This window comes from Drosophila sechellia, chromosome 2R, assembly GCF_004382195.2.
Source record: "Drosophila sechellia strain sech25 chromosome 2R, ASM438219v1, whole genome shotgun sequence".
NCBI lineage: Eukaryota > Metazoa > Arthropoda > Insecta > Diptera > Drosophilidae > Drosophila > Drosophila sechellia.
The window spans coordinates 15,210,385-15,222,232 of record NC_045950.1 but is presented as its reverse complement, the minus strand read 5'-3'; the positions used below and the strand labels follow the sequence as shown (position 1 = coordinate 15,222,232).

Below are 11,848 nucleotides of genomic sequence, written 5' to 3'. Positions count from 1 at the left end.
AAGTAAACTTAAATCTGGTGATCGATCCTTAATAAGTACATACGTTTGGATATTATATCGTTGGGAATTTTATTCAATTTTTACGACTACTATATCTTACAAATGACAACACCTAATACATTTAAAATATATGATTTATCCGGGAATGTCACAAAAAAGAATAGACGCTAATAAATTGTTAACCCAGAACTAAAATGCAAAACTCAAAATATTGTCCGGGTTCCTCAACTCCTTTAATTTGGGCGGAAAATTTGGAACGTGTCAGTGTGATTGCGGTAAAAAACTAAATTATAATATTCGTCTAATGCATAAATTAATATCCAGTTGATCGCACCTAGTATACGGCGTCACGGTAGTTCTCCACAAACTTTTGGATCAGTCCCGGCAATTCCGGTGCTCGGCAGAGGTATTTGTGTCCATACTTTCGGCTCGCCCCAAAGCGATGGAACTCCACGGGTCCCGAGGATCGACTTCTTCCATCCAATGCGATCCTATACAGACGATAGCCCAGATTAAACGGCACAACGACATCGTCCTCAGCATGGATGATCATGATGGGTTGCCGGAACTCCAAAACATGAACATCCGACTCAAATCTCAGCCTATTGGTGTACATTGGTTGCGAGATGGTAAAATTGAACCAGGGCAGATTCTTATACAGCTTGGCAAACGGATGCATGCGTATCTCGTCCCGAATGTTGGTGAACGGGCTTTCGAGGATCACTCCCCTGGGAGCCCTTTCCCGTAGGCTGGCTAGCTTGGCGCAAAGATGCGTGGCCACTCCGGTGCCAAGGGAATGGCCCCACACCACAATCGGATTGGAAGTGGTGTTGGCTATGTATTCAAAAACCATCATGGCATCGCGCACAACGCCTTCCTCCGTCGGAGGCACGGGATCGGAGTCGGCATAGCCTCTGTAGTCGAAGGAGAACACATGGTAGTTGAGCTTCCGCAGTAGCTTATACACCTCCGATCGGTGACCACTGCCTCGGCTAGCTGTGTTTCCGTGGAGATAGAGGACCACAGTCCCGCCAGGCATCCGCAGCAATCGCTCATAGAAGAGCTGCTCGTTTTCCGGCAGCACGACGGGAAATTCAGACCGTATGGCTGGCGATAGCTCCTTCAGCTCGTGTTCGTTGCCAGGGGCAGGATCCAGCTGCTGATCCGGGTCCTGGGCCACTTCCTCCTCCACGCGCAGCTCACGCTTAAAACGACGCACTGCATTGCTGGGCAGGACGTGCCACACACCAACTCGCACTCCATCCTCGTCCTGATCGTGATCCTTTACGGTTATGTAGAAGTTCCGTGTGGCATACAGACCCACGCTTTCCGGCTTGGTGAGATCGAGTCCTTTGGGATACTTAACTAATATGGGAAAATCGATTAACATAGAACAAATGATACTTCTTCGGTGTTCTGGATACTTACTAAATGTCAGAAATAGGATGCCACGCTGGAACGTTACAGAGTACCGAAATATCAAAGGCAGGACCACGAAAATCAGGAAGAAGATCAGCAGACAAGCTTGCAGAGATCGCAGACCCACCCTGCGAGAAAAGTCAATTGGTGAGAGGTGATCGGTGACTGGGTGGCTGAGGGGGTGGGACTAACAACAGTGTTAAGTGACAAAACAACATAAAGGACGAGCAAGCTGGTGCGGATGTGAGCGTCATGGATCAGGGGGTAATGTGTATATACAATTGGGTTGCAGGCAAAGCGGATAAATATACGGAAAAGCGGAATCGGAACAGAGCCGGCGAATTAGCCGCGAAAGAAATGTCGATGTCACGATGTTCGGATTATAAATCAGAAGAATGGGTTTCGGGTTATGTCTACGAAAGTAGTAAAAACAAGCGCACAACATCGAATCGAGCGTGGATACTTACAGACCAGTTAGCCAACTAAGTAGGATCGTTCCGGGAATGAGTGTGGCTAAGAAAACGGACCTTAGGCAATTATGAAGCTCGTACATTGTGAATGTTTTACGTCCGTTCTGTATTATCGGCTTAATATATAGTTAGCGATATAACTTTCTATCGGGGAAAGCGACTTAACACTGAATGTTACTGATGTTGTGCGTTTTTGTGTGCGTAGCTTTCCCGGGCGAAAAGAGAGATAAATAAGTTTGTTGGTTAATTCAGATTGTTTTGATTTGTTTTCGTTTTTTTATTTATTTTTATTTTGCTGGACGGATTAACCAGATGGGACGCATGCAACACCGAACCGGACCCGATAGCTCCTCCTCCGGATAGCGACCTTTGCACCAGAGGGGATAAACACTGACAAAGTGGCGTTGTGGGTGAGTGGTTAGTTGATCGGGTGACTACACATATATTATGAGCAAGCAAAGGGCGAGCACTAGAGTTGTTCTCTATAATCCATGCAAAAGTAGTACTCGGATATGTGTGGATATGTGGCACCCTATCGGAGCTTGACCATTAACATAAAGATAATACAATTGGTAGGCGATAAGGAAAAATTTGTAATTTGAAATACGTATGGTATGTACATTTATTAGTCGGGGTGTACAATATCTATCTGTTCCACAGATCACTTTCACTCATCCCCTCATGACTTAATAAAATCGAGCCACCTTATTGGACAGAAAGCACAATAATAATGATAATGGCGGTATAATGATATCAGATATGAGCGCTACTCGAGCGTGACTAATGCTTAAACGCCCGTAACTTTTCTGGGGAAGTAGGGAAGCAACAACTACGGAAGCAAATTCGTCGGGTGGTCGGTTATTCGGGATCGGGAAATACGAATATATATATATATATATATCTATATATGTATGGGATCACAACACTTAGTTACACAAACAAACAAACCTTTTGAGGAGTCGCCGGCGCGTGAAGAGCATAACTGTAAAAAGTAAGGGAAAAATAGAGAACATTGATAAGTCGATCATGATAGGGAAAAAATCAAAAGAACCGCCAAACTTTACAAATGCGATCAGTTATCGGTAGTCGCCTATCGAGCAGGAGGAAATTGTTTCCGGTTTGCAAATTTTTAGATCAAATTTTGTGCTTTAACTTGAAATGTTGGATACGCGCTTTGAGCTGTGAACAAAGCTTCTTCACAAACTGATGGCATTTAAAGTCGCCGATTTTTCGTTCCCTAACAAGTGCAATAATGCCATGCACTTGTGGCCAATTAACGTCTAAATTGGCAATTACTCTTACTTGAAAAGAGAGCCTCTGGTCGTCAGGTGGAATACAGCGTACGGAATCCGATCGAAAATTTCTCTCTACGCCAGAAGCATGATGACCTAAAAATAATAATTAATAGAAAACTCATTAAAATTCAGTTAAGTGGGTGGGCGTGCCGCAGGCAGGTAGAGCTATCGTCTCGAACAGAACTTTTCTTTGTACGTGTGAATAAACGGAAGGAGAGTAAATCGTGTAAGCACTCGTAGCCACTCCACCTAATCTCATTAACCCATTAGGGAACACCCACAATCCCCCCTTTTTAGCTGGCGCATCAATTTTTTATGTAATTTGTTTGCGGTTTGTATGTGGGGTAACACAGTATTGTTATTATTAAGCTTACCACTCACGCGCCAGCAACTTTTCCTATTTTCGAATCGGAAGCGGTCTTGGAAAACGTTTATTTCGCTATTTTCTGGAGCAATTAATGCGATTTGGAATATTTTCAGCCGAACAGCTGTCAATGTTGTTATCGATGACAAACAGAGATGAACAAATTGATGGCACAACTTAAGCGTTGTATTAATTAATTTGCTATTAGGTGAAGGTTGTGCATTAGCATACTGTTTTGACTGCTTAGTTATTTCAGTCAAGTTAAGTTTTAGAATTAACCATTCTTTGTACGGCTATAATTACTAGTTCTTTTTTAATAAATTTCTTTTCCGATATATCATATCGCACCGGCTTTTTACGACTACCATCACTAATCATCAATCAGTGTCGTAGAAACAGTGTGACCAGACATCCGCCCATATAGTTTGTTTTTTTTTTCACCTAGCAGAGAAACAAAAGAATTGACAATTTAGCCGCAGATCAGACGACGCAAATCCCAATCCAGGATGAGGAGCGTCGAGGAGATCAAAGCGGAGTACCCGCTGCACTGGCATATCTGGCACAACGAACCGGAGCAGCTGCAGGCGGCCATCGACCAGGTGAAAAGGGGAGGTGGTGCTCCATGGGGGTGGGTGTGGCCTCCGGGGACAGGTGCTAATTGAATTAGCAGGGCACGGGGAAGTGGCGCTGCGATAAAACTCACTGATTCCGTCACCTTGCAGAACGATAAGGAGAAAATCGATCCCCGCGGCCGGACGCCACTGATGCTGGCTGTGAGATTGGCCAATTTGCCATGCGTTAAATGCCTTCTGGCGGCCAAATGCAATGCCACCTATGAGCACGAAGGCTGGTCCAGTAAGTTAACCAATAGACGCCCCAAAAATTAACCCCATTAATTTCCTCACCTCCCTTAGTTGTTCAGGAAGCCGTCTGCACCGGCGATGTGGACATACTGACGGCCATCATCGAAGTCCGGGATCTCCAGCGTCATGTCCAGCGGGTTACGCATGTGCCTAAGCTGCTGCAGCACCTACTGGACGCACCCGACTTCTACATCGAGATGAAGTGGGAGTTCACTTCCTGGGTGCCTCTGATGTCGCGTCTCTGTCCAAGCGACACCTACAAGGTCTACAAGCGGGGAGCCAATGTCCGGATAGATACCACCCTGCTGGGCTTCGACAACAACACCTGGCAAAGGGGCAATCGCTCCTACATCTTCAAGGGCGCCAGTAAGTGGAAATAAATCAATCGATTTTTAATATAACCGCCAAATTTGTCTACACAACTTATAGAAGAAACTGCCACGATGATCGAGATCGATCACGATACAAACGAAGTCATGGTGGAGGAGATGAGCAGCGATATCGGTGATATTGTGGCCATTCCACCAGCCTTGGGCACCGTGAGGGCGCGTCTCAATGCCCCGGTGATCACGAACAACATCGAGATGGACAAGATTAGCTTCGAGCGCAACAAGTGCGGCATATGGGGATGGCGTAGCGAGAAATCTGAGGTGATCAACGGCTACAACTGCAAGGTGTACGGGGCCAGCAACGTGGAGTTTGTTACAAAGACGCGAATGGATCACCTTAGCGAGGAGCAAATCAAGGTAAGAAAATTTAAAAATACAATATAAATGATACATGTGCATGGCATCATTCGTAACATTCTGTGAAATGAATGCATTATACATTGTTGTATAAATGAGTTTCTTCTATGTTTCACGTATATTTTCTAATTAACTGAACTCGTGAAATATAAATATGCTTTTCTGTTTTAGAACAAGACAGCGAGGACGCCACTGCATAGCCTGCTGGGAATTGCTGATGAGGACTATGTATCCCCCGCTGATGCGGCTGCGGCACTAAAAGATCGCGTAGGCTTATTCATATTTTTAATTTTTGCCTCAAATAATTAACATTTCTTGCTTTAGTCACCATCGCCCCGGTTGGAGGAAGCTTCCAACGCTGGAGTCGAAAATGGTGGTCGAAACTCACCAGCCCCTGGAAATCAGAGCAACGGAAGCTCCGCCTGTGCGTCAGGCACCTGTACTCCCAAGTCTTCTGTTACTCCGGAGGAGTATTTCACTCAGGAGTTTGATCTTCACGGAAGGGATGTAGGCGGTCCCAAGAACCTGAGCACAAAGGTGCAGCGCTTTAAAGCCAACCTATGGTTAGCCGAGGAGCACCCTATTCGACTGCAGGAACAAGTGCTTCCCATTCTGGATCTCATGTCCACCATGGCCAGTCCACATGTGTCCAAGCTGAGAGACTTTATCACCATGCAGCTGCCTGCTGGTTTTCCAGTCAAAGTGGAAATCCCGCTCTTCCATGTTCTAAATGCCTGTATTACATTTGGAAATGTATTTGCTTTAACCACGCCCGTGGATAACGTGGCCACGCTGCAGGAGCAAGATCGTGTCACTTGTTTGGTCGATGATCGCTGTTTCGATATTCCAGCTCACTACACAAACAGGGGCAGCGATGTCCGTCGTCAAATTCCTCTTGACGAGGATGACATGCTACAGTATGCAATTGAGCAGAGTTTGGTGGAAACAAGCGGAGCCTGTGGCGTGGACGCCCGAGACGACGACAAGGTGGACATCTGGGAAGTGTTGAGAGGGCAAAATGTCGTGGGCTCCGATCTCCTGCCAGAAGATGACGAGCAGCTGCAACGGTACGTTCCCAACATACGATTGCCTTTGCAGAATACTGTTGTAGTTATTCTGCAAGGGATTATCAGGCTTTTTTTGTTGAAACTCTGATTTGTAAGCAAAACTAACACCTGTCAATGGTAAACGCTAGTGGCCACCGCTTATCCTCGCACTTACTGTCTCCCCATCGCCAGCAGTACGGGCGGTTTTCGCCCTCGCCCAAGCACCAACCCCAGTCCTTTCCCCACTCGCAACTCCAACTGGAGCCGCAAACTCGTGGGCGATCAGCCTCGGCTGGTGCGCAGTTCAAAAACGATTTGGGCTACATGAAGAAGATCTTCAAGTAGCGCTAAAAAGATACTCCCCCTACCCCTCCTGTCGTATTGCTAGTTTTGATCCAAGCTTTGTGTGTTCTTGTGCCCTTTTCTTGTATCAATTGCAGAGTCCTGCAGGAATCACTGCTTGGCGCCCATGCTAATCTCCAAAGCGGTTCGCCCGCCTCCGACGAAGACGACGATGGAGGCTTCCGGTATGTGGATCCCGATTTGGCCATGGCCATGCGACTGTCGCAGCAAGAGCAGAGAAAGTTCGAACTGGAGCGGCAGCAGGAGCAGGAGATGATCGAGCAGGCGCTGAAGCTTAGCCTGCAAGAGCACTAATATACTACCAGCAATTCCAAATTGAAGTTATATTGATTTCAAGTGTAACCTTCGGGCTAAGTTGTATAAATAATACGAGTACTTTAAGTTACCCTCTCTTCCTTCTGCGCCCTGTCCTTGTTTTGAATTGTGATACAAGCGGGACGCAAGCGGGAAGCAGTCGCCTGGTCTCAACTCGTCCACTCGCAACCGAAGGATCCACCCTATATATACCATGTATCCAAAGTAGTCCTCGTAGTTGTAGCTTTTGCATTGTATCTGGCATCTATTAGATACTATCTTAAATTTAAGTGCGTGTGGCGTCCGTGAGAAATGTCTTATATGCGATCGATCCGGTTAGCCACATGCTTGCGTGTCCTTAATCTGTAACCACTAATCACCATTATCCGTAATTTATACCAATAATACCCACTCACACATCATGCGCATGTAAGCCGACACCTTTTTGTGTAAATGAAGAAAATATATGAAATAATCATCAGGAAAACAACAGGCGTCTTTTATACTTAGCGATGTAGTAATTTCGTTTATTAAGCACTATATACAAGTCAAAATCGGTACACAACTTATGCTAATTAAGCGAAAACACAATAAAGTCTCAAAATTTGATTTGGTATCTCTACTCAAGACTATTTCCTAAGAAAGTGTAGTTCTGAAAGCAGCATCTAGACATTTTAGGCCATGCGACAAACATAGTTATTAATCGGTCAAATGCTGGCTGTGCCATCTCGACTGGCTTATCAGTGGCTAACTTGTGTCCAAATAGAGTATATACATATGGGCTTGTTTTGGTTTTCACAGATTGTACGATTTGTTCGATTTATAATGAGTGAGTAACTAAATTTTCTACCTAAATAGTTTGTTTAAAATTTTTGTATTATTCCGTATTGCACACCTTTGGTTAGAGTTCTTAAATAATATTGTTAAGATATTCCAATTGGTTGGCTTTGATATAGGTATATAAAAACAAATATGTGAAAACCGTAACAGGCCCGATAAGTTTTACTTAAAACTAAAAGTCATTCAGCTGGTGATCACCTCGTTAAGGTAAGTGAAGTGGCCGCCTTTGTCGGAATAGGGATTCTGGGATCAGTTGTACGACTAGATGTACTTGAAGCACTTTTGCTTGTCGTGCGGGATGCGCGTCTTGAAGAGAATGGAGTCCGCTCGGTACTGGGTGTTCAGCAGCGGCGTATAGCCGAACACCCGGCTGAAGAAATTGATGCACTTGTGCCGCTCCTGGAAGTGAGTGTCATCCTCGCTGAGGGAAACGGGGCAGCCGGTGCAGCGGAACGTCCACCTGGAGGTGACTTTGACTGGTGGTTTTCTAGTTATATGCGATACGAGGAAATTCATGGCAATGTCCTCGCAGTTCATGTACTCATCCACCTTGTCCCTTATCGCCTGTGGCAGGTGATAGGTGTACAGGTAAAGGTAGTACTTGTGTACAAACGCAGCTCCTGTCAGCACCATGCTCAGTTCGCAGCTGTAATTGGAGTTGTAGTGCCACTGGCCATTGGGATTTCCCAAATCCCAGGCGTGGTAACGTCCCGGGAAGCCTACAACTCGATCGCGATGCTCCCGCCAAACACGGAATCCGAAGAGAATCTCGTCATGGCGCAGATGAGCATCATCGTCGACAGAGAGCACAGCCTCGGTTTCAATGACATCAAAAGGCAGAAATCGGTTGTTTAACGAATTCCTGGGAGCCCGAAGGACAGCAACTGGTACTCCAATATCCGGCCATCTTAGGTCATCCAATGGTGGCTTCGGTGAGTTCCAAACCACCACGACTTTGTGCAGATACGGCAGACCATACAATCTGCCCAATGAATCCATCAGGACTTGTTCTCTTTCGTAGGTTAACATAACAATGGTGAACTGCTCCCTGGGGTAATTGCCACCGAGTGACTCGCCAAATTCCTTGCCTGCTCCTCCTAGTCCCTTACCTATCGGACGAAAGCCTGTATGCGAGCCCATGAACTTGGCTTCCGAAGGCAACGCAGGATCAAAGGGCAGCTGGGGATATAGGTAAAAGGGATCCAACCAATCATTCCATGCTTCCTTCGCCTGCATACGCAGTATTGTATAGTTCCGCCGGAAAGCAGGACTGGGGTAGGGTGGTTCGATGGGTCCCAACGACTCTTCGGGTTCCGTATCCAAGCCAACAGGTGGATCGGATTTAAGGGGTATAAATGTGCTGTTGAACACACTTTGCGCTATAACCGAGGGCACTGGTCTGGGCGGGATTCCAAGACGATCCCTCAAACTTGCGATCACCGTATCGACGGTGGCCTGCACAGAGCTCAAATAGCGTTCCCAGATGAGTCGCCCCTGTCGTCGCAGCAGCAGTAAGTCCGCATCCTGAACTGCTCGTAGAAGGAAATGCAGTTCTGTGATCCGTGCTTTCGGTAGGAGTAGTGCCGTTCTTCTCCAATCCACAGTTTCAGCGTATGGCAAACGCAACTCATCTGCTCCAAGGATAACAGGCACTGCTCCAGAACGAAGAGCTTCATAAATCCTAGCAAGCATTAGTGTCGACGAAACTCTGCCATTCAACGGGGGTAGTATCAGAGAAAACGTAGAGTCCTTCAGCAACTGGCGGCGCGAGGAATCCGAGCCACATAGGGTCCAATCTGGCAGGGAATCACCCTCCTGCAGTTCCGTAGCTGGGACGCACTGGAACTGCAGAACGAACTGATCTTGCGTAGCGCCCTTGGCCATATCCGCCAGGTGCTCCAGAATAAACGCATCTAAGGGGTTCAAACTACTTTGTTTGGGTCTCAGTTCTCCCTGGTAGGTAAGCAGGTACTTCCTTCGGGCGGGCACCATTTCCGCGCACTCCTGCCACACATCTCCTCCAGGAGGTCCCAGAATAGGGGGCACAATTAGGTCGTAACCTGGACGGAACTGTTCTCTTTCAAAAGCACTTTGCACCACAATTGCTCGCATGGTATTCTGCCTGTAGAGAGGATTCGTACGATGGGATGTGAGATCTCTTCTCGCCAAGTTGAGCAGCACATGATTGCGTCCATCGCCGCCCCAATATGGCAGGCTGTAAAGCTTCTCCATGTCCACGGGGCAGTCATTTTCAAGAGTGGGCGTTGAGGGCTGCTGATGCTCCGCCTCCTGAGCCGCATAGCGATTGTTTCGCAATAGATCCTGCTCAAGCAGAGCCTCTCCCACCAGCACTAGATATATGCAGGCATGCTTGGGATCCTTAACTATATGAGCATTGTATCCCAAAGTCTGCTTTAGAGTCGTCTTCAGGAAACCATCGATATCGTAACCCTTTCGCTGTACGCTATGCTCATCCGGATCGTACAGATAAACAGGAAATCCGGAGGTTAGACTGCAGCGGGAGTGATTGAAGCAGTTGTGCATTTCGCAGCTGGCCGCCATCCCTCCAGTGATGGGATTATTCTTTCTGGGCAGTGTGTTGGGTAAAAAAGAGCGGGGCAAGGCCAAGTCCGGTGTGTTCCGCTGAACAGCCTCCCGCTGGGCCACCTGTGCCTGCTCCACGGAGATCTTGAGGCGCTCCAGTTCCGTTTGCTCCCTTAGCAGTTCCTGTTTGAGCTCCTCGATCTTCTGGTTGTACTGGCTAATGTCCGATTGCAGCTTCTGGCGACGGGACTCCAATTCGCGCAGCTCCACGGACACGGTGCTCTGGATGAGAAGAAGTTTGAGCTTCTGGCTATTTATTTATAGGAGTTCTCGGTTACTAACCTTGATTCTAACCATCTCCTCGATGCGCATCTTTAGATCTCCTGCTCTCATGGCGCTGAAATCTTCGTAGGCATCTAGAAGCGGCGAACTACGATGTAGATCCAGTGGCGGGGCATCTTGCTCCACCTGGAAAATGTGAAAGTTGTCAGTTGATCAATATTTAGAATATTATCTATGGAAAGTAAATATCTTTGACACACGCTGATAACGTTAGGAGATAAGCAAAAAGTTTGTAGTTCTTGTATGAGTATCTGAGATCGGACATATTTTGAATATTCCAATTATATAATAGAAATGATAGATTAAATTTGAATCTTATAAATGGTTGTATTTGTGTTTTACAGCCTGACCTACATACACGTATATATAAAGAAAATTCAAATATTTAGAAACATCTGAATGTAAGAAGAAGATAGTAAGATTATTATTGATTCAACAAGTGTTCTGTTTTGTTTTAGTGTTATCTTTAATTATAAGATCATCATCACATCATCTATATATTTGGTGCTCCAAATATTTGAGTTCCGTTCTTCACTGGAGTTCACTTCCGGTATCCGTAAGACGGAGATTCCGGAATACCTACGCTGAGGATGCGGTATGCCAGGCAGGAAACGAGGAACAGGAGCATCAGGAGCACCATGGGCAGTTTGTAGCGGCGAAACTGCCGCATCCAGGATGTCCGGAATCCCATCGAGTGGCGGATTTGCGCGGAGGATGAGTTCGGGGCACAGGCGTCGTTGCCGCCGCCGCTGCCAGTGTCCAGGGGTTGGTACGCCTCTCCGGAATGGCCAAGGTCGTACGCCGGTGGCATGGCATTAGTTTCAGCTCGCGATTCCACCAAAATATCTCATTTATTTACACTTTATCGCGAGTGGAGTCCGTTTGGTTGGCAACGCGATGCAGGGCTGCACAACCACCACTTGGGGTATGCGTGTAATCGGTACATCGATACTTATCGGACGCAACGGTTAGCCCGCCAAAATCAAAATATTCAAAAAGTGCAAGCTTAACAGTTTTTAATAAAATCTAAAACCTGAAGGCATAAAAGAAATTTATTTGTATTTCTTGCTTAGTAATCTTAGTTATCACTGCTAGCGCTATCCAATAATTACAATTGCCGCAAAGAAAACAGAGAAATTTTAGCTTACACTGGCTAACAGAATTACTCGCAACAGCGAATCAACAGATTTCATTTAACAGCGTATTCAAAGCTCGTAACAGTCGGATTTTTAAGTTGTCTTGGCAAAGTGTGTTTGCGATTT

At 46.3% G+C, this 11,848-nt stretch overlaps 3 protein-coding genes across 5 annotated transcripts; 1 reads left to right on the top strand and 2 right to left on the bottom strand.

The window, feature by feature from the left end:
- Positions 1 to 209: 209 nt before the first annotated feature.
- On the bottom strand, positions 210 to 3,691 carry LOC6609896 (lysophosphatidylserine lipase ABHD12). 2 transcript variants are annotated; one of them, XM_002034510.2, is made up of 6 exons: positions 3,559 to 3,691; positions 3,192 to 3,277; positions 2,838 to 2,871; positions 1,887 to 2,094; positions 1,429 to 1,547; positions 210 to 1,365 (listed from the first exon to the last, which is right to left on the bottom strand). In XM_002034510.2, exons 4-6 carry the CDS (start codon positions 1,970 to 1,972, stop codon positions 335 to 337), a joined length of 1,236 nt encoding a protein of 411 aa, XP_002034546.1. In that variant the 5' UTR covers positions 1,973 to 2,094; positions 2,838 to 2,871; positions 3,192 to 3,277; positions 3,559 to 3,691; the 3' UTR covers positions 210 to 334. The 2 variants fall into 2 exon arrangements, with proteins under 2 accessions (XP_002034546.1, XP_032572399.1); XM_032716508.1 differs by lacking the exon at positions 1,887 to 2,094.
- Positions 3,692 to 3,940: 249 nt separating this feature from the next.
- LOC6609895 (ankyrin repeat domain-containing protein 13D) lies at positions 3,941 to 7,350 on the top strand. 2 transcript variants are annotated; one of them, XM_032716507.1, is made up of 7 exons: positions 3,941 to 4,147; positions 4,271 to 4,403; positions 4,463 to 4,777; positions 4,841 to 5,157; positions 5,329 to 5,424; positions 5,482 to 6,224; positions 6,353 to 6,626. In XM_032716507.1, the coding sequence occupies exons 1-7, from the start codon at positions 4,055 to 4,057 to the stop codon at positions 6,546 to 6,548; spliced, it is 1,893 nt and encodes a 630-aa protein (XP_032572398.1). In that variant the 5' UTR covers positions 3,941 to 4,054; the 3' UTR covers positions 6,549 to 6,626. The 2 variants fall into 2 exon arrangements, with proteins under 2 accessions (XP_032572398.1, XP_002034545.1); XM_002034509.2 differs by lacking the exon at positions 6,353 to 6,626 and adding an exon at positions 6,644 to 7,350 and having other exon boundaries at positions 3,942 to 4,147.
- Positions 7,351 to 7,356: 6 nt separating this feature from the next.
- LOC6609894 (exostosin-3) lies at positions 7,357 to 11,473 on the bottom strand. The gene is made up of 3 exons (XM_002034508.2): positions 11,170 to 11,473; positions 10,587 to 10,712; positions 7,357 to 10,526 (listed from the first exon to the last, which is right to left on the bottom strand). Exons 1-3 carry the CDS (start codon positions 11,395 to 11,397, stop codon positions 7,962 to 7,964), a joined length of 2,919 nt encoding a protein of 972 aa, XP_002034544.1. The 5' UTR covers positions 11,398 to 11,473; the 3' UTR covers positions 7,357 to 7,961.
- Positions 11,474 to 11,848: the final 375 nt, after the last annotated feature.

Bases quoted from the DNA above. Each gene is read 5' to 3' on its own strand.
- LOC6609896 (XM_002034510.2), bottom strand. From the start codon at position 1,972: ATGTACGAGCTTCATAATTGCCTAAGGTCCGTTTTCTTAGCCACACTC. The intron at 1,548-1,886 runs GTAAGTATCCAC...CTTTTCTCGCAG, and splicing joins CTTAGTTGGCTAACTGGTCT to GGTGGGTCTGCGATCTCTGC. The intron at 1,366-1,428 runs GTAAGTATCCAG...TTCCCATATTAG, and splicing joins CATCCTATTTCTGACATTTA to TTAAGTATCCCAAAGGACTC.
- LOC6609895 (XM_002034509.2), top strand. From the start codon at position 4,055: ATGAGGAGCGTCGAGGAGATCAAAGCGGAGTACCCGCTGCACTGGCAT. The intron at 4,404-4,462 runs GTAAGTTAACCA...CACCTCCCTTAG, and splicing joins TGAGCACGAAGGCTGGTCCA to TTGTTCAGGAAGCCGTCTGC. The intron at 6,225-6,643 runs GTACGTTCCCAA...TATCAATTGCAG, and splicing joins GATGACGAGCAGCTGCAACG to AGTCCTGCAGGAATCACTGC.
- LOC6609894 (XM_002034508.2), bottom strand. From the start codon at position 11,397: ATGCCACCGGCGTACGACCTTGGCCATTCCGGAGAGGCGTACCAACCC. The intron at 10,713-11,169 runs GTAGGTATTCCG...CACATTTTCCAG, and splicing joins TGGCATACCGCATCCTCAGC to GTGGAGCAAGATGCCCCGCC. The intron at 10,527-10,586 runs GTTAGTAACCGA...CTTCTCATCCAG, and splicing joins AGGAGATGGTTAGAATCAAG to AGCACCGTGTCCGTGGAGCT.